Source organism: Typopeltis vanoorti, chromosome 7 (assembly GCF_054136105.1).
Source record: "Typopeltis vanoorti isolate ZY-2024b chromosome 7, IOZ_Tvanoo_1.0, whole genome shotgun sequence".
NCBI lineage: Eukaryota > Metazoa > Arthropoda > Arachnida > Uropygi > Thelyphonidae > Typopeltis > Typopeltis vanoorti.
Genome location: NC_143555.1, coordinates 92,754,718 through 92,777,995, shown reverse-complemented (window position 1 = coordinate 92,777,995; position 23,278 = coordinate 92,754,718). Strand labels below are relative to the sequence as shown.

The following is a 23,278-nucleotide window of genomic DNA, read 5'->3' as shown; positions in this document are numbered from 1 at the left end:
CAGTAATTAAATAAAAAAAAGCCTTGAATTCTTTCATACTAGTTTTGAAATATACAAAAGAACTGATGCTATTTTGACTCATTTTAAATGCCAGTTGTCTCAGTTTTATGTTAATTTATTAGTGTAATCTCAGAAGAAAGGAATCAATATATTTCTGTGACATTAAATAACACATGATTCCTTATATTGTATTAAGATACCATATAAAGAATCTTCAGCTACCAAAGAATGAATTAGTCTTTCATATTCAAGAAATGACAGCCAGTATACAAAAATAAAATATTGTTATTATTACATGAACATAGTGCAGTCTGTTTTGTTTCTACTATTGTTTCTACAATAGTATGGTCACAATGTGTAGTCCTACAGTGGTTAATATGCTTGTTCTATCTCTTCTTAAACCCGTTCACTGGCAAAGCACTCATGATCCCTTCAGGCCACACATTCCACTCCCACTCTACAAGCAAAAAATCTAGTCTTCATGCACTTGCCAATTATACAGCTTTAAGGAATAATCTCTTGTTTTCTTCCATCTTGTCACATGTCGAAAAAGTTTTTCCCCAGCTATTTAGTTAAACTTACGAAACTTAATTTTCTTTTTTTGAGTGCCATCCAAAGTTTGTAATACACCCACAAACTTCAGTCTGTCCACATAAGGAGTATTCTGTGCATCAATTTTTTGTCACTTGCCTCTGGATCCTTTGCACCATTTTCTTATTTCTCAAGACACCCAGGCAACCAAATCTGTGCACAGTACTCTAAATGTAGTTGCATCAAGGCCTTGTAATGAATGATAACTTCCTTATTCTTACTTTTCATTGCATATCTTAACATTAAAAATCCTTTGAGTTAATTTGCCCACTTTTGCTATGACTGAAATTCAGTTCTGTCTGTCATCCCCACACACACGCACACCAGATCCCTGCTTCATCAGTTGTTTTGCATTTCAGCCCAATTCCATTTTTATGTTATACAACGGAATGATAGCTTGTAGTCTTTTTCATCCCAAAGTGAATAACTATGCACAAAGCACATTTATTATTATTATTATTATTTAGGCCTCCAAGGAGTCAAAAGACTCATCGCGGGAGGTCCTTCCTAGGAAACGCAAGTCTATCAAGACTCAACATGAGAGGTCCCTCCTAGGAAACAGTCTATCATACCACTCCTTAAACTCATTGACTGTTCTCGCTCACACACCACGATATCAGGCAATGCATTCCACGGTTCAACCACCCTCCATGCAAAGAAACCACTCCTCACTCTCTTGCTCACAGCTTCCTTTCATAACTTCCAGGGATGACCCTTTGTCGTCACTCCTTCCCGCTGTTCGACCAAGTGAAAGAACTCCCCAGTGTCAACCCTGTAACCACCTCTCAGCAGTTTAAAAGTCTCAATCATCACCTCTCCTTCTCTCTACTAAACTCTGCAGTCCACATTCCCTCCGTCAATCCTCATAACTAACATTATACAGTCCTGAAACCATCTTTGTTATCTGCCTCTGTACCCTTTCCACAGTTAATTTATCCCCTTCAAATCCTGGGGACCAGATCTGAGAACAATAGTCTACGTGTGGTCTGATCAGAGTCTTATACAACGGAATGATAACCATTTTATCTCTGCAGGTCAGTGTCCTTCTCATTATTGCAGCAATCCTCTGTCACCTTCACTACCTTTGCAATATGTCCCCTAAATTTCAGGTTTCTATCAATCATCAACCTCAGATCTCTTCTCTCCCCTACTTCCTCCAGTTTAACTCCTCCCATAGAGAATGCAGCATCCCATCGATGTTTCCCAAACCTCAAGACCTTACATTTTGCTGCATTAATCTATAACCCCCATTCATTTGCCCATCTATCTAGCTTATTCAAATCCTCTTGCAGGGCTACCACAGCTAAACTATTACTAATAACCCTTCCCAGCTTCGCATCATCTGCAAACAACTGAATATACTCCACTTATATACTCCACTAATCAACTGCTGTTTCCTTGATTCAATTCTGACACATGCTATTATCTGACTAGTTGACAAGTTTAAATGTTAGACATTATTCATAACTTCTTTTAATTTTAATGGTATTACAATAACAAACAAACCTAAATTATAAAATAATATTTATTAACTAGCTTACATTTTGCTGGTATTTGCCTCCATGGGTTTTTCGAACCTTGGATTCTTTTGTAACTTATCTTAGCAGCCAATAGTCCAAAATTAGCTTCATATTAAAAAAAGAATCAAACTGTGTTCTTTTTCTTATGCATTAGTCACTCACCTTCCAGATGGTTCACTATCTTTTTCCATTTATAGAAAACTAACAAGCATGCATGTATATGTGTGTGTGCATACACACACACACAGGAAGATCTACATAAACAATCGCATCATCCAGCCCAACAGTATGGAATTCTAAAAACGCTTACCCAAAGAGCCAGGTCTATTTGTTCTAATGATGTAGCCCTTTCCACAGAACTCAACTATCTTCCTTGAATTTCTGCTCTTTTTCACAGTTAGTCTGTCATCAACAACTCCTTCCATGTCCTGTTCTTGCTGTCTTCTGTGAAAATGCAATATCCATTACATTCAACCTATGTAATTATATCCTCCTCTGTCAACCAAGCCTTACAAAATGTATTTGAAAATGATTCATGAAAGCAACATACAAAGACTTGTGTAATCAATTTGGTAATGAATTGGACTTTTTAAGTTTATTATTAACATTGTAAATTTAATGTTAGTATCTCTGCAGAATGTTTTTTTTTTGCTGAAGCTTGAATCACTTAAGTCTTTTTTTGAGATGTCTTAAATCACTTAAAGACACTTTGATGCAGTGAGACTTTTTGTTTAGATATTACACTAACTAGTAATGTATAAATTTTGTATAAAATGTTTTATAATGATTAAAAAAAATTATGTTTTGGGAATAATCAGAGGAAAGGCTAATTACTCAAGTTACTCCTCCCAGATCTACCCATTTCCTCAGTTAGGTGTTGGAAAATGAAACCCATTTTACTGTAGAAACCAGTGGCGGCCAGTGAAAATTTTAAGTAGGGATGCTGCATATACAAAAAAAAAAAAAAAAAACCGCTTTTTTTTCCTAATCAGTAACGAATTTATTAATAAATAAATTTACATATTAAAAATTGCTTTATTAAAAATATTTCATCTTCACCACGAACAAACACCAATAATAAAAGTTTCATATCAATAGCAATGACAAGCGCAAACAAATATTGGCGTTAGATCATGGTGCATTTGTTTCGTGTAACGATAATTGAAAAAATATAATTCTTTTTATATTTTCAACAGTGACACTTGTCATAATTCAGCCTTGTAATTATAATAAATAAATAATTGTTATTTTAACAAAATAAAATAAGATTCACAAAAAAATAGTTCGCCACAAATACGCGCCAATAATAAACGTTTCATATCTCACAGAAATAATGAGCGCAGGCATAAGATACACTGCCCAAGCGGCAGTGTATCTTATGCCTGCGCTCATTATTTGACGAATGTCGGCGTTAGATCGCAGTGCATTTGTTTCGTGTAACAATAATCGAAAAAATATTATTCTTTTCATATTTTCAACAGTGACACTTGTCATAATTCAGCCTTGTATCTATAATAAATAAATAATTATATGTTATTTTAACAAAATAAAATAAGATTTACAAAAAATAGTTCACCATGCACACGCACCATTAATAAATGTTTCATATCTCACAGAAATAAGGCGCGTAAGCATACTAAAAGTACACTGCCGTTTGAGCAGTTATAGTTGAGAATGACGTAACGTGCAATGACGAGCAAACGAATATCGGCGTTAGATTGCAGTGCATTTGTTTCATAATCTAAAGCGTTAATCGAACAATTCCAATTATTAACTATTCAATCAGTGTCAAAACATAAGCTGTAACCTTTAACATGTTGTACTGCATTTATATAATGTTGTAAGCATTGTTATTATTTATTTAACACACACAAAATTTAATTTTTTCATTTTTTCCTTGTGGGTGCTGCAGTGTCGCAGTGCTTATGTATGGGCCGCCACTGGTAGAAACAGTACTATAGATATTCTTAGTGCTTTTGTAAAACAATAAGTGGCAGTACTTTTTCTTTGCTAGCAGGAAAAATTGAAAATTAAAAAAAAGATATGAAAAGTAAACTAAAAAATTATTTACTGATATTTTTATTTCATAGCATGATAATTTTTTAGAATAAGAACAACAAATTAAGTATTTAATACACATTTGATTAAGCATAAGTTTATTGTGCAAGTATATAAAAAAATAAGGAAAATGTATATGATAATTTTAATAATTTTTTATGAAAAATATGAAAAAAGTTTCATATAGAAAATATGTTAACAATAGACATGGTGGAAAATGTAAATTTCATTAAATAACTAAGCTTATTAGCATACTAGGTCAATGTAAAAATTAATGAATATTACAAATTTTTAAGTGTATTGTATCGGTATGGCACACATCACTGTTAATAAAGGTAAATAAAGGTTTCCCACATCAACTGTGGGAAAATCATAGAAGCTAAGTAAATGGGTCTCACATGCATTATCAGATGACAGTAAACTTTAAAGGCTATCAATTTGTTCTTCACTTCTTTCACGTCATAAAATCGAGCCGTTTTTGGATTACTTACTCACTTGTGATGAAAAACGGATCTTGTACTCTAACAGGGAAGCGAATTTACCATTGGATGCCACCAAATGATCCAGTACTGCATGCTTCAAAGGCACTGCTTCATTCCCAGAAGACTATGCTTTGTATGTGGTAGACTGGAGCAGTATTGTCTACTACAAGTTTCTCGCTGCAGGCCAAACAATTACAGCCAAGATCTGCTCAATGCAACTGGAGTGTGTGCAGGATGGGTTACTTCAGAAACAGCCAGGACTAGTTAATCGGAAGAAAGTCTATTCTTACAGGACATTGCAAAACCTCATACTACAAAATACCCATGAGAAGATTTGTGCTCTAGGATGGGAGATATTCCCTCATCCTCTATATTCTTCTGACATTTCTCCTTGCGATTATCACCTTTTTTTGGCACTAGACAATCACATGCAAAATAGACAGTTCTGCAATAAAACAGAGATTGTAGTGGAGGTTGCTAGGTTTATTACTTCTAAAGACGAAATGTTCCATAAAAACATTTTATGAAGATTTCTGCAGTTGTTTACTTTTTATTATGAAAAACCACACGAACTTTTTTGGTTAACTGATATATTGATTAATCCTTACTTGAGAGTATAAGCAAACAGATTTTATGCAAGAAGTCTGTATATAGAGGCTGTTGATTTCACATTAATTGTTAATTGCTTTAGTATCCCATAATGCAAAGCACATTTCCTTTTGACATGTATATTGTTATGCATTATTGGAAGTGGTCACTACCCAGTCTGGTTTCAACCTTTATTGAGGTCTCAGCAGCAGAGATCATGAAAATACTTCATACAAACTTTGTTTGATTATGGTAAAGACTAAAACATTAATATAAATTCTCTAGATCCTAGCCTTTTACAGCTCCAAGCTATTAACAAATTGGTTTATAATTCATAGCCTTAGTCATGTCAGTCGCTTTGGGAATTACTCTGATACAAGACTTGTTAAACAGGATTCTTGTTATGCCTTTAACTTCTAGGAACATAGTACCATGTCTTAAGGAAAATATGTGGCAATATGTTATTCAGCCTACTGCCTTGTTAATATGAAGTTTAATAATAATAAAAGATGGAGAAAACATTCAGCACATTCTAATTTTAAATTATAATTTTTAGACAAAATTAGGGAAGATAAACAGATTGAAAAAGTATTATCTGCCATAAAGGAGATAAATGTAGACCAGCAGATCTTAAATTTGGTCAGTGGAATAAATTTTGCAATTAAATATCAAGATTTTCTACGCGAGTTTTCTGTCTTTATTAGTATACCAACTCACAGTATTCCAATTTTAAAACAAATCTTGGCTGTATTGAGAGCCTATCAAAAAAGTGTGATAGATATGACAAAAAAAAAAAACGGCTAAATACATTAACAGAGTAATATTTCTAAAATGCTGTAAGGTAGCCCAGGTTATTCCTACCTGTTGTTTTTTGGTCTCCCAAGTTCTATCAGATTTACATGAGGGCCAGTAGGTTGCTCTTAATTTATCAACTGAATGAAACAAAAAAAAAAAATGTCTACTTAAATATGGAAATCAGCTGTATTAAGAATTCCTTAGAATCTGTTTTATCAGCTCCCCCCCCCCCCCCGTATTCTCCAAATTTCATTACCATTGTTCCAACATGGTGTGACAATCTACAACACAAGTTTGACTTGCTTATCAGCTGTTCCAGGAGCTGTCGTGGAACAACTGATAAGTTACCAGTAACACAGATAACCTTGTCATTAATATATCTGGCTGTCCTCTAAAATGTGATCTTTAGTATTATCCGAAGGTCACGATTTTGCCATTTCTCTTATGCAAGTGTCATTAATGGACTCCCCCCTCCCCATTGCATTAAATAGAGACCCTTCGTTCTGTTTCTTTTCAGGTGGCTAAGGATTTGTTTCTAGAATGCCAAAGTTATGTTTGAAGCTAAACTACCTAATCTTTCGTTTTCAGAATTTAAAGCACTTAAGTGCTAGCAACTATTTGATTATCAAAGTAAAGGCAAGGCTGTGGTTCAAGATAAATGAGAATATTGTAGGAAGATTTATTAATTCTTTGAGACTCTTCTGATCCTACTGGTATTCAGATCAAGAAGCCTAATCTTACTGATGATGTTTTGTGTTGTGATTAAGAATTAAAGTAAAAATGTAGCATTTCCATGCACTTCCTTCATGGTTATATGATTTATCCTTAATTCAAAAACATGATGTTCCATTAAGATCTGTTGTTGATTGCATTAGTTGCCATACTCATAAGTTATCAAAATATTTTTCCAATTTACTGGCTTCTTCCACAAAAAAATTTCAACTTGCACTAAAAACATTCTGGACTTCAAAAACAAAATTCAATCTTCATCTAAGTGTAGGATTTGTGGATTTGTGACTTGTTTGACAGCAAGAAGGATTTGTATAATGCTGATGGACTTCATCTAAATGGTTTTGGTGTTAGGTATTTATTATTATTACATGACACCTCCACAGAGTCCAATGACTCATCGAAGGAGGGCACCTACTCTACAACTCGCCATCTTCACCGCTCAATTCACCAACTCAAATAACCGCAACTACACCAATGCCATCTACCACCAATACTAGTATTTTTATTTTCACAGACAATCACAACATCCATTCCCATGGTGGGATTCGAACATGCAGCCTTTTGACTGGAGAGCAGATATCTTAACCACTCTGCCAACCAGGTTGGCAGAGAGAGAAAGCTTTGTTCACCAAGCATGCAGAAGTGCAAATTCAGGAAAACTGGATAAAGATCTAGTCTGGTTCCACTGATGAGACCTCAATAAAGGTCGAAACCAGTCTGGTTAGTGGTCCTTCCCATAATGCATAGCATTATTCTTGTCTGTGAGGATATGTGCATTGCATTGTGGTGTTAATGTGAAGTCATTAACCTCTATATACGAGTAGCTCAGTTATGAAGTTACTTCACGCAAACTTTGTTTGCTTGCACTTGGATAACGAATGAAACCAAGAATATAATTTTTTGGCATCTTTAATTTATAAAAAAAAATAGTCTTAGTAAAGAACGTGTTCCTTGCAATTCATACTCTAATACAAGTTTTAAAGACATTAATTGACTTATGAGGTCGATCAGTAATGAATTCCAATATGCACATCAGTAATTTTAATAGTTATAATGCAACCAGGATATACACATAAAAACAAAACAGATTCTGAATATATATAAATGTCAAAACCAATCTGGTCAGTGGCCCTTCCCATAATGCATAGCATTATTCTTGTTTGTAAGGATATGTTCATTCCATTGTGGGGTGCTAAGGCAATTAATGTGAAGTTATTGGCCTCTATATACAAGTAGCACAGTCGTGAAGTTACTTCGCGCAAACTTTGTTTGCTTACACTTGGATAACGGATGAAACCAAGTTTAATTTATAAAAAAAATAGTCTTAGTAAAGACAGTGTTCCTTGTAATTCATACTCTAATAATATAAGTTTTAAAGACATTAATTGACCTATGAGGTCAATTCAGTAATGAATTCCATTATGCACATCGCTAATTTTAATAGTTATAATGCAACCAGGATATACATATAAAAACAAAACAAATTCTGTATATATATAAATGGGCAGATCTTACCCTATGTTCAATGGTGCATCCATTCTCTGAACTATGGATAGAAAGAGTGGTAGGAAGAGACCAGACATCTAGTCTAGTCTCATTTTACCAGTTATAGTTTTGATAAAAATTATGACTCCCTCGATCTCTATTAATAATAATAATAAAACATATATTGGACAGCTTTCACAGGTATAGGAAAAAGTAATAAATGCCATCATTGTTCATCAATCTGTCCATCCAAAAAATATTTTGCCTTCAGCTACAGATAATACATTTCAGGAATATGTGGAGCGTAACTTACCTGAAGGCTATATAAGAACTTAAGCAAAACATATGAAAATATTGAATTGTTCTTAAAAATGAATTTATGATTAATACTATTAAGCTGATGAAAAAATCACTCATTGGTCCACTGTTATTCGATCTATATATTAATGACATTGGGAAGGATTTGACAGATGATATACAGCTATTTACTAATGATGCAAAGATAGGTAGGGTGATCAGGAATGTGGCTTATATGCAGTACTTGCAGAATGATTTGAATAGGCTGGAATTGTGGGCATGGGAAAATATTGGTTTGGTATCAGTAAAAGTAAAGTTATGCGATTTGGTGTGATTAGGTACCCAATGTTGTATCATATTGGTGGATTATGCTAGAAGAAACTGCTGAGGCTAGGGATCTTGGAGTGTTAATAGATAGGAAGTTGAAGTTCAGGGACAGGGATATCGCCAGATTAGGTCACGCCCTGATTTCGAAAAGACAGAGGAACAAGAGATCAAATCGCCAATGTGAGATGGATAATAGAAAAAGCACTAGAATATCAAAAGAATGCCTACCTTTGTTTCCTTGACTATAGCAAGGCTTTTGACTCTGTAGATCATGTGAAACTGTGGAATGTGTTAAGAACAATGGGAGTACCAGAGCATTTCATTATCCTTCTGAGGAATCTTTATTATGAACAAAAAGCTACTGTCCGAACAGATCTTAAAAAAACTGAGTATTTCATAGGTAAAGGAGTGCGACAAAGATGTATTTTATCTCTGTGCCTGTTTAATTTGTACAGCAAATACATTTTAAGAATGGCAAGGCTGGAGGAATCTTCAATTGGAATTAAAATTGGTGCAAGAAATTTTAATAATTTGAGGTATCCAGATGATACCACCTTGCTAGCAGAATGCAAAGAAGATTTGGTGGAACTTATGAAAGTTAAAGAAGAAAGTGCTAAATATGGTCTTAAACTTAACCTCAAAAAGACAAAAGTTATGGCAACATGTGAACTTAATGATTTTGAAGTAGATGGGGAGAAAATGGAAGCAGTTAACAATTTTGTGCTCCTAGGATCCCGAATTGATCGAGATGGTTATTGCAAGGCTAATATCTTTAAAGATCTTGCTTAAATTTGTCATTACTCGAAAAGAAAGCAATGGCAAATTTAAGCGAGATCTTTAAAGAGAAAGATATTAGCCTTGCAACAAAAATTAGAATTGTGAAAGCAATGGTATTTGGTACTGTATGGATGTGAAAGTTGGACCCTGAGAAAGAGTGAAAGAAGGAAGATAGATGCATTTGAATTATGGTTTGGAGATGCTTACTAAGAATACCATGGACCGCAAAGCAAACCAATAAATCAGTGATAGACGGAATAAAGCCAGATTGCTCCCTCGAAGCTATGATCATCAAGCAAAAATTGTCATATTTCGGACATATTATGCAAGCAAATGACAGTCTGGAGAAGATGATGATGCTTGTTAGAGTTGATGGAAGCAGGAGAAGAGGAAGATCAAGAATTAGATGGATGGATGGAGTTAAAGAAGCAACTGGAATGTGCTTGGAAATTCTGAAAGATATGGCCAGGGACAGATCCGAATGGAGAAAGTATGTTCATAGACTCACCAGGAGTCGAAAACGACTTGATGGAACATAACAACAACAATGATAAAATTTGGTGAGGACTACTTTTTCTCTTGTATTATTTTTGAGAGAATTTTTAATTCTTCAAATAAATCTATTGCATCTATATCAGATGTAAAATATCTTGGTGCCCTAATATGGCGCCTACAGCAATATGGCTGAATGAGTGCCCTTAATTAATCGGTGCCATGAGGCAGGCTGCCTCTATGCTACACCCTGTTGACGGTACTGTTCAGGGGCCATGTAGCAAAGATTGCAAATACAAAAACTCAAAATATAATTGCAATGCTGAAATGAACTTTGACATGTAATGATAAGGATGACATTTTGCCTCTTTATAAGGCCTTGATAAGAAGAGTGGTAAAAATGATATCAGGATTGTGGAATACTGATTATGAAGATAGATTGAAAATTTATATAGACTGCAGACATTAGCAAACAGAAGTGGTGATATGATCGAGACTTACAAACTTCTGAAAAGGTCATACCGGATTTCAGTTAATGGACTGGAGGGTGGGGAAAGGACAGTAGGACATCCTTGGAAGCTGAGAATGAATGCCACTAAGAAGCGAATGAGAACTAAATTTTTCTCTCATAGCATGGTGTGTGTTTAGAATGGATTGCCATTGAATGTTGTATGTGCAAGCAGTGTGAATGAATTCTAGAACAAGTATGATAACTGGTGCATGTAGTATGTGGCCTTCCTCGATGAGTCCCTGACTTCCTGGAGGTCTCTCTTTTATTATTATTATTATTAATAATAATAATAATAATAAAATCTGGCCTTTGCTTTGTGAGAATTGGAAACTAGTTATATATGGAAACAGAGAAGTTTATCAAAAGACTAGCAATTTATTAACTACAAATAAATAAATGAGAGAGAGAGAGGCATCAAACATGTGGATTACATGGCCCATCCTTTATTAAAAAGTGGTAAAGCAAGCTTTACATCAGATCTGAGATAAAGATCTACTAGGACGAAATGCAGCCCCCCTCCACAAAAACAAAAAAAGAATTCAGTGGGTGATGAATGATGTTAGTTCACCTTTTCACACAACCTGATTTGTATTATGTCACAAGGTTTAAGACCTTTAAAAATGGTAAAGCACAGGACTTGGATCCAGGACACACAGGCATATGCAAATAAAAAATCTGTCCATAATGGTTATGAATGAGCCAGGTGTGAACTTGTTGAAAAACGTTAATGACTTCTCTCAGAAATTGAGATGCTAAGTGATGCTACGTTATTACAAACTGTAATTTGAGGTTAATACATCTAAAATTAATAAAACCAAACAAATATACACTGGTGTACAAAAGCTAAGGACAAACTACATTTTTACCTGTATATGAAAATACTTTCATAACACAGCCAAATGTGGACATACATTTATTGCCAACATACTACTAAATTATATTACACAAAAAATGTGTTATAAATTTCATACAAATCACAGTATTTTTTTTTTTTTTCACGAAAGTTGCAAATTTCCTTAAAGATATACTTAAGGAATTAATCTACAGTATAGAATATGTCCACCCTTAACTGCAATGCAGCTCTCACAGTGTCGTACTATACCATGCTTAGCACAAGTGATTCAGGAGTTCTTGAGGTAAACTGCCCACTCTTCCTTCAGAGCAAGGATAAGACCTTATTTGTTTTCTGGTGGAGAATTTCAAGCAGCAGTGCGTCTCCCTTTTGTCTCCCAAACGTTTTCTTCTGGGGTTGAGATCCAAGGAGCATGCTAGCCACTCGATTTGATTAATATCCTCGATCTCTAGAAGTATCTCCATTGCATGTGTACAATGTGGTGTGGCATTATCTTCCATAAAAATTAATTCTTTGCCTAGAGCACCATGGAACAATCAAACATGATGTTTAATAACTTTGTTGCAATATCATTCACCAGTTGTAGTCCCTTTTTTTAGCATTTGTAGCTCAGTGTGTCCATTAAGCATAATGCATTTCCCACACCATGACACAAGCACTGCCGTATCTATCCGTTTCAAGAACATTCTTGTGATGGTAAGCAGTACCACTTTCACATTAGATCAAGTGTCATCTAGAATCAGCGGAAAGACTAAACAACTCTCATTTATAAAGAGTACATTAACCCATTGATGGCTTGTCCAATTTTTATACATCATCACTGAAAATGTGCTCTACGATGAGCTGTGGATACAGACTGCAGGTCTTCGGGTATATAGGCCTATTGTTGCAGATGACTTGCCACTGAGATATCTGCGCTTGAATGGAGCTGACTTGCCGTTGTGCATCGATTATGTTTTGCTGTTACAACCAAAAATCTGTCTTCATGCTCCATGGTAGTGCGAGAGCGACTGCTTAGCAAATGTCCTGAACACATTCTATTGGTTTGAAATGCTGCCCAGAGCCTGGATACATTGTGAAATTCTGAATTCTCTGGCAATATGAATAATTTTGCAGCCGCCTTCAAGCTTTCAAATAATTCTTCTCCTGTGAAATCATCTAGATAATGTCTTTTAGACATTACAACACATGCAAATTTGCGACCTTATTCCTTCACGATAAGAGCCTCCTTCAAACACAATTCGCTTAGTGCAGTCTTTTGCCTTTTATCCTGTTCATTGCTACCACCTGATCTCTCTATGTGTGATTCAAAAATTTGATTGTATACTTGCTTTCTACTCAAAATCATCAGTTATACAGATTGCCACAAGCTGATTCGTCTGAATTTGCAGTTGTAATCTTCAGAAATAGTGTTTGTCCTTAGGTTTTGGACACCATCGTGTGTAATCTAGAAAAGAGAATTAAAAAATACCATGTGCAGATTCAAAACCACAAAAGGAATTAGAACTTTTGTGGTTTTGATTATTTTTTGATTTCATCCAACTAGGTTTGTCATGTTGAACTAGAAATTTTAGCTGATTATACGAATGCTATTATTTGATGTGATTTTTGAATGATATTTAATTTTTGGAATGTATTGGTTATGAATGTTGCTAATTTTACTTGGTTGATATAGTTTGTGTTATATATTGTGTTTAAATTGGCAAAGAATCAATCATTCAATAAATAAATGATAAACATTTTTCCTATTAGTAATTAGGACAGTCAACTCTGTACGTATTAAATTAATATGTCCACAAGGATTAAGCTTGTCTTTTTGTTTCATTTACTTAAATTTTTTTATTTATTTATTTTTTCCACTTCCAAGTTAATGTATTATTATTATTATTCAGGCCTCCATGGAGTCAAAAGACTCATCGTGGGAGGTCCCCCCCTAAGAAACACAAAGTCTATCATACCATTCCTTAAACTCATTGACCATTCTCGCCCTCATCATTATTATTATGTATTATAATGTACATTTATTGAATAAATGTTTATCTTTTATTCAATAAATAAATGATAAACATTTTTCCTAATTAGGAAAAATTAGTAATTTGGACAGTCAACTCTGTACGTATTAACTTAGTATGTCCACAAAGATTAAGCTTGTCTTTTTGTTTCATTTACTTACATTTTTTTATTTATTTATTTTTTCCACTTCCAAGTAATGTATTATTATTATTATTATTATTCAGGCCTCCATGGAGATCGTGGGAGGTCCTTCCTAAGAAACACAAAGTCTGTCAAGACTCATCGAGGGGAGGTCCCCCCTAAGAAACACAAAGTCTGTCATACCACTCCTTAAACTCATTGACTGTTCTCGCTCTAGCCATTATTATTATTATATATTATAATGTACATACCGCCACTAAAAATTTCAGTTTAATTTTTAATTTTAATTTTCACTTTTTGTAATATATTACTTTTCATGGTGGTTGATTCACACATAAGTGTATGCTTTGCAGAATTTGGGAAGAATTATCTTAGTTTGAGAAGGAATATTATTATTGTTACGTGACACCTCCAAGGGGTCCAAAGACTCATCGAGGGGAGGGCACCTATTCTACAACTCTCCGTCTCCACCATTGAATCCACCAACTACAGTGAACTGCAGCTACCATCATCATCTACACCAACGGCATCTACTGCTCATCACCACTAGGATTTTCACAGACAATCACAAACATCCATGCACACGGTGGGATTTGAACCTGCAGCCTTTTGGCTGGAGAGCAGATATGCTAACCACTTGACCAAATCAGGCCAGCAATAAAAAAAAAAAAGTTCCTTGCCAAATGCAATGGAATAATGTCAGAAGTGGAATTTGAACCCACACCAAGAGAACTGGACTGCAATCTGAATGCAACAAATATCATTGGACAAGTTGTGCTGATTTTTCTTATGCTGAATCGTAAAAGAGAGTCCAGTGAAGTTAAATAATAGATTCTTCTTGTTATATAATTGAAATCTAGTGAAATTGAAATGCATTTCAATTTCATTAGATGTATTGCAATAGTTTCTATAAATTATAATTTATTTATATTTATTTTTATTTTTGGCACATTTTAATTTTCAGAGAAATTTCAATATGGGGTTTCCTACTTGGCTTTTTATCTGTGCTGGTAGGAAGAATATGGTTTGTATCACTGCTTCCAACTTGGACCAGTGGTACATCAAATTCTATGATATTATTTATTGGAATTGTTTCAACAATGGATAGAATTAGCTCAGGTAAGTTTTTTTTTTTTAAAAAAAAGTCACATAAATAGTTAACTGATTAAATATATATTTAAATCAAGACAAAAGTATAGCTGATCATACTGAATATTAATTCTGCATTCTGCATATAATACTGAAGTATATAGGGAATGATTTAAGAGAGGGGTATTCAGTTGTTTACTGATGATAATAAAAATTAAAATAAATTAAAAAAACTGCAGGATGATTTAAATATATTGGCATTGTGGACAGGGATAATGGTTATCAATTTAATTTTGCAAAATGTAATTTATGCTAGAAATTTTGCACAAATTTCTAGCATAAATTCCTGTATTATAGTACATCAGAAACTGATGTACTATAATACAGTACATCAGTTTCCCGATGTACTATAATACAGGAATTTATGCTAGAAATTTGTGCTAGGAATGTATTGGTAATGGTGAACAGAGTTGAAGTTTAGGGAGCATATTGCAAAAGTTGATAAAATAGCTCAAATGATTACTTGGATGTTGAAAAATACATTAACAAGTAAAGACAGGGAGGTAATTATCCCTCTTTATAATGCTCGGATTTAGTTGCATCTTTATTACTGTGCAGAGATTTGATCACCTGAGTTTCTTGGTAGCACGAGGTAGTAGAGAGTATCCAGAAACAGGTATCCAAGCTAGTGACAGGTCTATGGAATCCTCCCCCATGAGGATAGATTGGAAGTGTGTAGGTTACAAAGTTTAGTTGATGGGAGGAAAAGAAGGAATGTGATAGAAACTTAAGTTACTAAAGGGATTTTATAAGATTGACACAGAAGAAATTTTTCAGTACAGTGATATCTCGCTAATCCTAACTAATATTAACCTTGCTCATTCGGATTAGGGAATTTTTCCCCAAGAGACAACAATAACTAGCGTTTACGACAAAAATAATCAGATTCAAATGGTACATCAATTTAATTCTGTAAATAAATTAACTGATAGAAAAAAGCTATTCTACTGTAATATAAAACACAAAATAAAACAGTACACAAGTTTATTTTAGTAAAAAATTTAGTTTGTGTGTACCTGTATTGTTGAGGATTCTGATTTAATAAAATTGCATAGTTCAGTATGTAACTTAATTTGCGTAAAAAAAAAATATCACTTTCTTATGCAGAACACAAAAAAAGTTTTTTTATATCTTTGTAAAAAAAAGTCACTGATTTTCTTTTGCTTCTTGGACGCTAACTTTTTTCGAATGCTTCTTCTCAGAGCTGCATTACCAACAAAATTTTGTGGAATGGGGTATCATTCTGCTTAGCACATTCTATAAACATATTAAAACTGTCAGCTGCCTCTTCATGTTTTACTTTTTTTTCTTTGAGTTCTTCATCGTCGTCATCATCTTCTAATTCATTCTGTAGTGTCATTTATAATTTCAGCATCTGATTTGATTTTGAATTCACTTTTGGTTCTACCTGTGATCCATTCCGTAACATCTGTTTGTGAATTTTCAACATCTAGATTTATATTTTTAACCAAATTATGCATGTTTTGAACTTTTTGTGTATATTTGTGATTCATGCCGACAATACAGGACATACTGTACAGTATAAAAAAGCAAATGTGAACACACAATAAATCAAAATAGGCCTCCAGTATAACCATACAATCGACAGTATTAAAAAAAATACTGTACTGTAATAATAATAAAATAAATAATAATAATTAAAATAATAATTATTAAATAAAATTAATAGTACACAAAATAATAATACGTAATAAATAAGACTTTTTTTCTTTCAAACCACAGTTCAGATTACTGGAGGGTTCGGACTAAAGAGGTTTGGATTAGCGAGATACCACTGTATATGACAAATAGAGAATTAGGAGTCTTCCTTCAAGGTTGTGTAAGATTGTGTGTGTGGATTAGATGTTTTTGCTTGGAGAGTGGCAAATGAATGGAATAGATTGCCAAAAGTATTTGTGAGTGCCAGTGAATGAGTTTCAAAAGAGGTATGGGTATTGTGTGGGTCTCTTGCAATGAGTCTCCTAACTCCACGGAGATACCTGTATAATCATCATCAGCCATTTTCTCTCTACTGTTAGATGAAGGCCTTCTCCAAAGTCTTCCATTCAGTCCCATCTAGTGCTAGTCTGGTAGTAGACTGACCATTATAGGTTGTTTTTTGGAGTTATGGTTGAAACAGCTAAGGCTATGAAGCCATTGTCTTTTTTCTGTTAATTACATATTCTTCTGGCTAGTTGGCTGTTTTGTGGGAAGAAAACTCTACTATCTCTATATGAGACAAGCCCTTATGAAGGTTATTTGCCTGTTATTAGTTCAATTCTAGTTTGCTGACTAGAACTCCTCAGGGATTTCTTTTTCTCAGCTAGTTACAGAGTTAGTTGGCCGAGAAAAAGAAATCCCTGAGAAGTTCTAGTCAGCAAACTAGAATTGAACTAATAACAGGCAAATAATCTTCATAAGGGCTTGTCTCATATGGAGATAGTAGAGTTTTCTTCCCACAAAACAGCCAACTAGCCAGAAGAATATGTAATTAACAGAAAAAAGACAATGGCTTCATAGCCTTAGCTGTTTCAACCATAACTCCAAAAAACAACCTGTCATGGTCTGTCTACTACTTGACATTGATTAGCATTGCAGTTAGTAGAACTATTCATGCCATCAATAGAACATCCATTGAGATTATTTTTTTTGTGTGTTTGCATTTTTAGTATTTTACGTTTTAAGTATACTTTTTCTTTCTTCTACTGACTTTTGATAGTCATTTTAAGTCTATAAATTAAAGATACCAAGCAATTATATTCTTGGTTTAATCCTTTATTCAAGTGTAAACAAATAGAAAATTTGCACATGAAGTAACATCATGACTGGGCTACTTGGATATAGAAGATAATGACTTCACATTAATTGCCTTAGTATCCCATAATGCAACTCGCATATCCTCAGGACATGTATAATGCTGTACATTATGGAATAGTCACTACCCAGACCAGTTTCAACCTTTATTGAGGTCTTATTAGTGGGAGCCAGACCCAGAAGTGATAACAAGGTTGAAGTAATGTATATTTCAATATACAAGTAGTCAAAGCGTGTCACAACTTATTATTAAAATACTCTAAATTAGAGAAAGATGCTCGAAAGTTTTTCACTTGGTTATACTATAAATTAAAGATGCCAAGAAATTATATTCTTGGTTTAATCCTTTATTTGAGCATAAGCAAATAAAAATATGCATGTGAAATAACCTCAAAGAGGTTGAGAAGACCTTATTAAAGGTTGAAACTGGTCTAGGTAGTGGCCCTTCCCATAATGCATAGCATTATATGTCTGTAAGAATATGTACAATGCATTATGGGATACTAAGGCAATTAATGTGGTCATTATCCTCTATATACAAGTAGCCAAGTCGTGATGTTACTTCATGTGCAAATTTTTATTTGCTTACACTTGGATAAAGGATGAAACCAAGAATATAATTTCTTGGCATCTTTAATTTATAGTATAACTAAGTGAAAAAAACTTTCAAACAGTTGATCTCTGGACAGATAAGTAGGACATTTTCCTCACAAAAAAATTGGATTTTAAATCCTCAAACTCACTACTTCAGATAGTAATTTGTTAATGAAGTATTGGGCCCATAAGACAGTAGCTGTTATCTGGCTTATTTTTGCTCTGATGCTTCAGAACCATTGGGCAGCATGGGCTCAGCTATTGTTGATGTCTAAGGGTAAAAACCAGCTGCTTACTGATTTCCAAAAGTTTGTAAGGATTAAAGGAACTTGTTCTGTTCCCTTTAGGGAACAACAACAACAACAAAAAAAAAAAAGCATTAAATGATGAAAAAATAAAATATATATATATATGTAGAAAATAGGAATTAAAAAAATTAAATGAGCAAAAATGTGTGGATTATTGACTGAAAATATACACTGGTGGGGATGACATGCTAGCTTGGTTGGTGAAACAGATAGTGTTTCCACTCTTTAGCTTCTAGCCAGGAGTTTATATTTCACTATGGTATTGATGAGTGTGCATTCACACTTACCTATTAGTGCTATAGTGGAATGTCAACCACAGTGCTAATACTAATGTATTGTGATTGGCATTCCATTGTACTAATACAATGGAACGGTAAGAAGATGTCAAAGTCTTGCAAGATGACTTAGATAGATTGGAGTTCTGGACTAAGGAGAATGGATGTCAATTTAATGTGACAAAATGTAAGGTTATGCATTTCGGAGTGAAAAGATTAGCAGCAGTATACCACATAGGTGGAACTGTACTCCAAGAGATTGATGAGGCCAGGGACTTGGGAGTGTTGGTGGATAGGGAGATGAAGTTTAGGGGGCACATTGCGAATGTAGCTAAATCAGCTCATCAACTCACTTGGTTGTTGAAAAATACCTTGACGAGCAGAGAAAAACAAGTTATTGTACCTCTGTACCGAGCCCTGATAAGACCTCATCTCGACTACTGTGCCCAGATTTGGTCACCTCGGTTCCTTCTTGATGGGGAGGAGGTTGAGGGGATCCAGAGGCGAGTGACTAAGATGATAGCAGGTCTATGGAATGAACCATATGAGAACAGGTTGATGATTTGTGGGTTGCAGAAACTCGTTGATAGGCGGAAAAGGGGAGATATGATTGAGACATTCAAATTGCTAAAAGGATTCTATAGGATTAATTCAGATGATATTTTTGAGATCAGGACTGGTGGTGGGAGAACTAGGGGACACCCATGGAAGCTGGGCAAGAACGTGGTTAGCAGGGGTGTTAGAGCTGGGTTCTTTACTTTTAGAGTGGTAAATGAGTGGAATAAGCTGCCAGAGTCTGTTGTGGGTGCTATGACAGTGAGCGAGTTCAAGGCAAGGTATGATAGATACTGTGAGAATGTTGAACAGCTGTGTGAACATGATGTTTAGGGCCTCCCTCGATGAGTCTAAGGACTCCTGGAGTAGCCCGTGGTAATAATAATAATAATAATAATAATAATAATGTACTAAATAGGCTAATAACCTTTTGTGGGTGGGATTCATTTGGGGGGGGGTAAGGAAACGGGTGTGTGTGTATGTATGTGTCTATATGCAGATGATGCTATAAACACAATTCATATATTGTTAATTAATAACATTATATAGATCCTCAAGTCATAAAGCTCCAAAAATGCAAGAATTATGTCTATACAAAGTATTCTCATAGTACATGGAGGGAACATATCAACAAGCCTGCCATTATGGTAAGCTCAAGATGAAGTTTATAAAGTTCATTACTTCACTAACCTTCCTAAATAGATGTGGGGATAATGACTTTATTCCCATGTTTCAAATTAAAAGAGAAATTGAAGTAAAGTAAAAATGCACAGCATGTATTAAGGACCCAACTATTTGCTGCTTCTTGAACAAATTCATTCTACAGCATAAATGACCAACAGCAACTTGCATCAATTTATTAAGTGAACTGCTGAGTCCATGATCAACACTGAAAAAATGGAAAATTATAAACATATTTTCATAACTTTGTAAAGAAATATTAGAAAGTTTAAGAAAGTGATAGAAAATAAGAAATGCATAGCAATAACTAACCTAAATAAAGGATCACTAATGGGTGGTGATGTGCAACATATAATTTTCCCTTCAACCCAGGTCACCTTACAGTGGGTTAGTGTGCCAGATGAATATTGTTACCTTAAAAAGCATACCTTCCATCTTACTTATTAGAGACCCAAATGGGCTCTTGCAATGTTTATTTGGTCTCCAGAATAAGATCTCTAGTTTCTATCCTCTCCATCCCTTCTTACATACATTGAGTGATATCCATCATAGGCCTGCCTAGCACATTATGATTAGCTAGATAGCCAATACTTCATCCATTCAGAGATTTACCAGTGAAGTGGTTCCACAAGCCAGCTGCTAATGGGATTGAACCTGATTATTGTTGTTATTATTATTATTACAGGTGACTCCAAGGAGTCCTTAGACTCATCGAGGGAGGCCCTAAACATCATGCCTATCACAACTATTCGACATTCACATAGTATCCATCATACTTTGCCTTGAACTCATTCACTGTCATAGCACCCACAACAGACTCTGGCAGCTTATTCCACTTATTCACCACTCTATAAAAAACTCAGCTCTAACACCCTTACTAACCACACTCTTGCCCAGCTTCCATGGATGTCCCCTAGTCCTGCCACCACCAGTCCTGTTCTTAAAAATATCCTCTGAATTAATCCTATAGAAACCCTTCAGCAATTTGAATGTCTCAATCATATCTCCCCTTTTCCACCTACCAACCAATTTCTGCAACCCACAAATCTTCAACCTGTTTTCATAAGGTTCATTCCATAGACCCGCTATCATCTTGGTCACTCGCCTCTGGATCCTCTCAACCTCCTCCCCATCAAGAAGAAACCTAGGTGACCATATCTTGGCACCGTAATCAAGATGGGATCTTATCAAGGCTCGATACAGAGGAAGAATAACTTGCTTATCTCTGCTCGTCAAAGTATTCTTCAGCATCCAAATGATTTGATGAGCTGATTTAGCCACTTTTGCAATGTGCCCCCTAAACTTCAACTCCCTATCCACCAACACTCCCAATTCCCTGGCCTCATCAATCTCCTGGAGTACAGTTCCACCAATGTGATATACTGCTGCATGATCATGCATAAGGAGGTTTTCTAACCAGCTAGCTAATCTGACTATCAGTTTGTGCGAAAGAGAGTGAGTATAGTGGCATAACTAACCATGCCACTATACTACACTGCATCACGTAAGTAGAGCATAGAGAGGAGACTAGGTGCTTCCTGTCTATCATGAAGCTTTTATCTTTGCATTGTATACTGCTCGAAAACTACCTTTTTGACATACTAACCTGAAAGACACCCTGAATAAATTTCACTGTTTCTGTGGATTAAAAAAAAAAAAAAAACCTTCAATAACAAACAATAGCAGAAAAAAAAAATTCTGTTGCAAAATACATGATTATTTTTTTATGATTATCATTTTGTTTTAATAATAAATCGTTGTATAAGAATGTATAAACAAGAATTTTAATGTTAAATGGAGCTCCCTACATTTATGGACTGTTTTGCTACAGTTGATTTAAATTATATTAAAGAAAAGAATGCATTTATTTCATTAATTAGTGAAAATCATGAACCTACCTTGGTAGTTCCAACTTCTGGACATATGGAAACAGTAAAACTAAATTAACTGTACACTAAGTTTGCCTTTAAGATTATTATTAAGAGAGAGAGAGAGACCTCCCGGGAGTCAGAAACTCTCTGGAGGTCACATCGAGGGAGGCCATACTATTCACGCCATCTGTCATACTTGTTCTTCAATTCATTCATACTACCTGCAGACACAACATCCAAAGGCAATCCATTCCAATAATTCACTACTCTATGACAGAAAAATCTAGCCCTAGTCCCCTTGACAGCATTCATTCAACTTCCATGAATGTCCTCATATCCTTTCCCCACCTAAAATGCAAAATTCTATCTATTGAAATTCTGTATAACCCTTTCAGAAGTTTGTAATTCTCAATCATGTTACCCCCTCTTTCTTCTGTTTACTAGTGACTGCATCCTGCAATTCTCAATCTGTCTTAATATTCAGAATTCCACAATCCTGATTTCATTTTTGACACACTACTTTGCACTCTCTTCATTGTATCAGACCTATGTGCAATATTCCAAGTGAGGTCTTATCATGGCCTTGTAAAGAGGCAAAATAGCTTCCTTATATTTTTACATGTCAAAGTTTGTTTCAGAACTGCCATTATTCTCTGAGTTGTACTTACAAGTTTTGGTATATTATTATTATTATTATTCAGACCTCCATGGAGTCAAAAGACTCATCGTGGGAGGTCCTTCATAGGAAACAGTGTCTATCAAGACTCATCGCGGGGGGTCCCTCCTAGGAAACACAAAGTCTATCATACCACTCCTTGAACTCATTGACCGTTCTCACTCTCACCACTATCAGGCAATACATTCCACAGTTCAACCACCCTCCATGCAAAGAAACCACTCCTCACTCTCTTGCTCACAGCTTCCTTTCGTTCCAGGGATGACCCTTTGTCGTCACTCCTTCCCGCTGTTCGACCAAGTGAAAGAACTCCCCAGTGTCAACCCTGTAACCACCTCTCAGCAGTTTAAAAGTCTCAATCATCACCTCTCCTTCTCTCTACTAAACTCTGCAGTCCACATTCCCTCCGTCAATCCTCATAACTAACATTGTACAGTCCTGAAACCATCTTTGTTATCTGCATCTGTACCCTTTCCACAGTTAATTTATCCCCTTCAAATCCTGGGGACCAGATCTGAGAACAATAGTCTACGTGTGGTCTGATCAGAGTCTTATACAACGGAATGATAACCATTTTATCTCTGCAGGTCAGTGTCCTTCTCATTATTGCAGCCATCCTCTGTGTTACCTTCACTACCTTTGCAATATGTCCCCTAAATTTCAGGTTTCTAGCAATCATCAACCCCAGATCTC

The 23,278-nt window shown here is 35.0% G+C and overlaps 1 protein-coding gene across 5 annotated transcripts in view; it reads left to right on the top strand.

Annotated features, from left to right (window-relative positions):
* Positions 1 to 23,278, top strand: part of LOC150104866 (PGAP2-interacting protein-like) — a 227,525-nt gene that overhangs the window by 56,506 nt on the left and 147,741 nt on the right. For 4 of the 5 annotated variants that reach the window (XM_090395376.1, XM_090395379.1, XM_090395378.1 and 1 more), the window contains exon 3: positions 14,627 to 14,781. The exons of the other annotated variant lie outside the window; for it this stretch is intronic. In XM_090395376.1, coding sequence (XP_090251502.1) covers positions 14,627 to 14,781 — 155 coding nt within the window. The remainder of the gene's footprint in view (positions 1 to 14,626; positions 14,782 to 23,278) is intronic. 5 annotated transcript variants of the gene reach the window in all.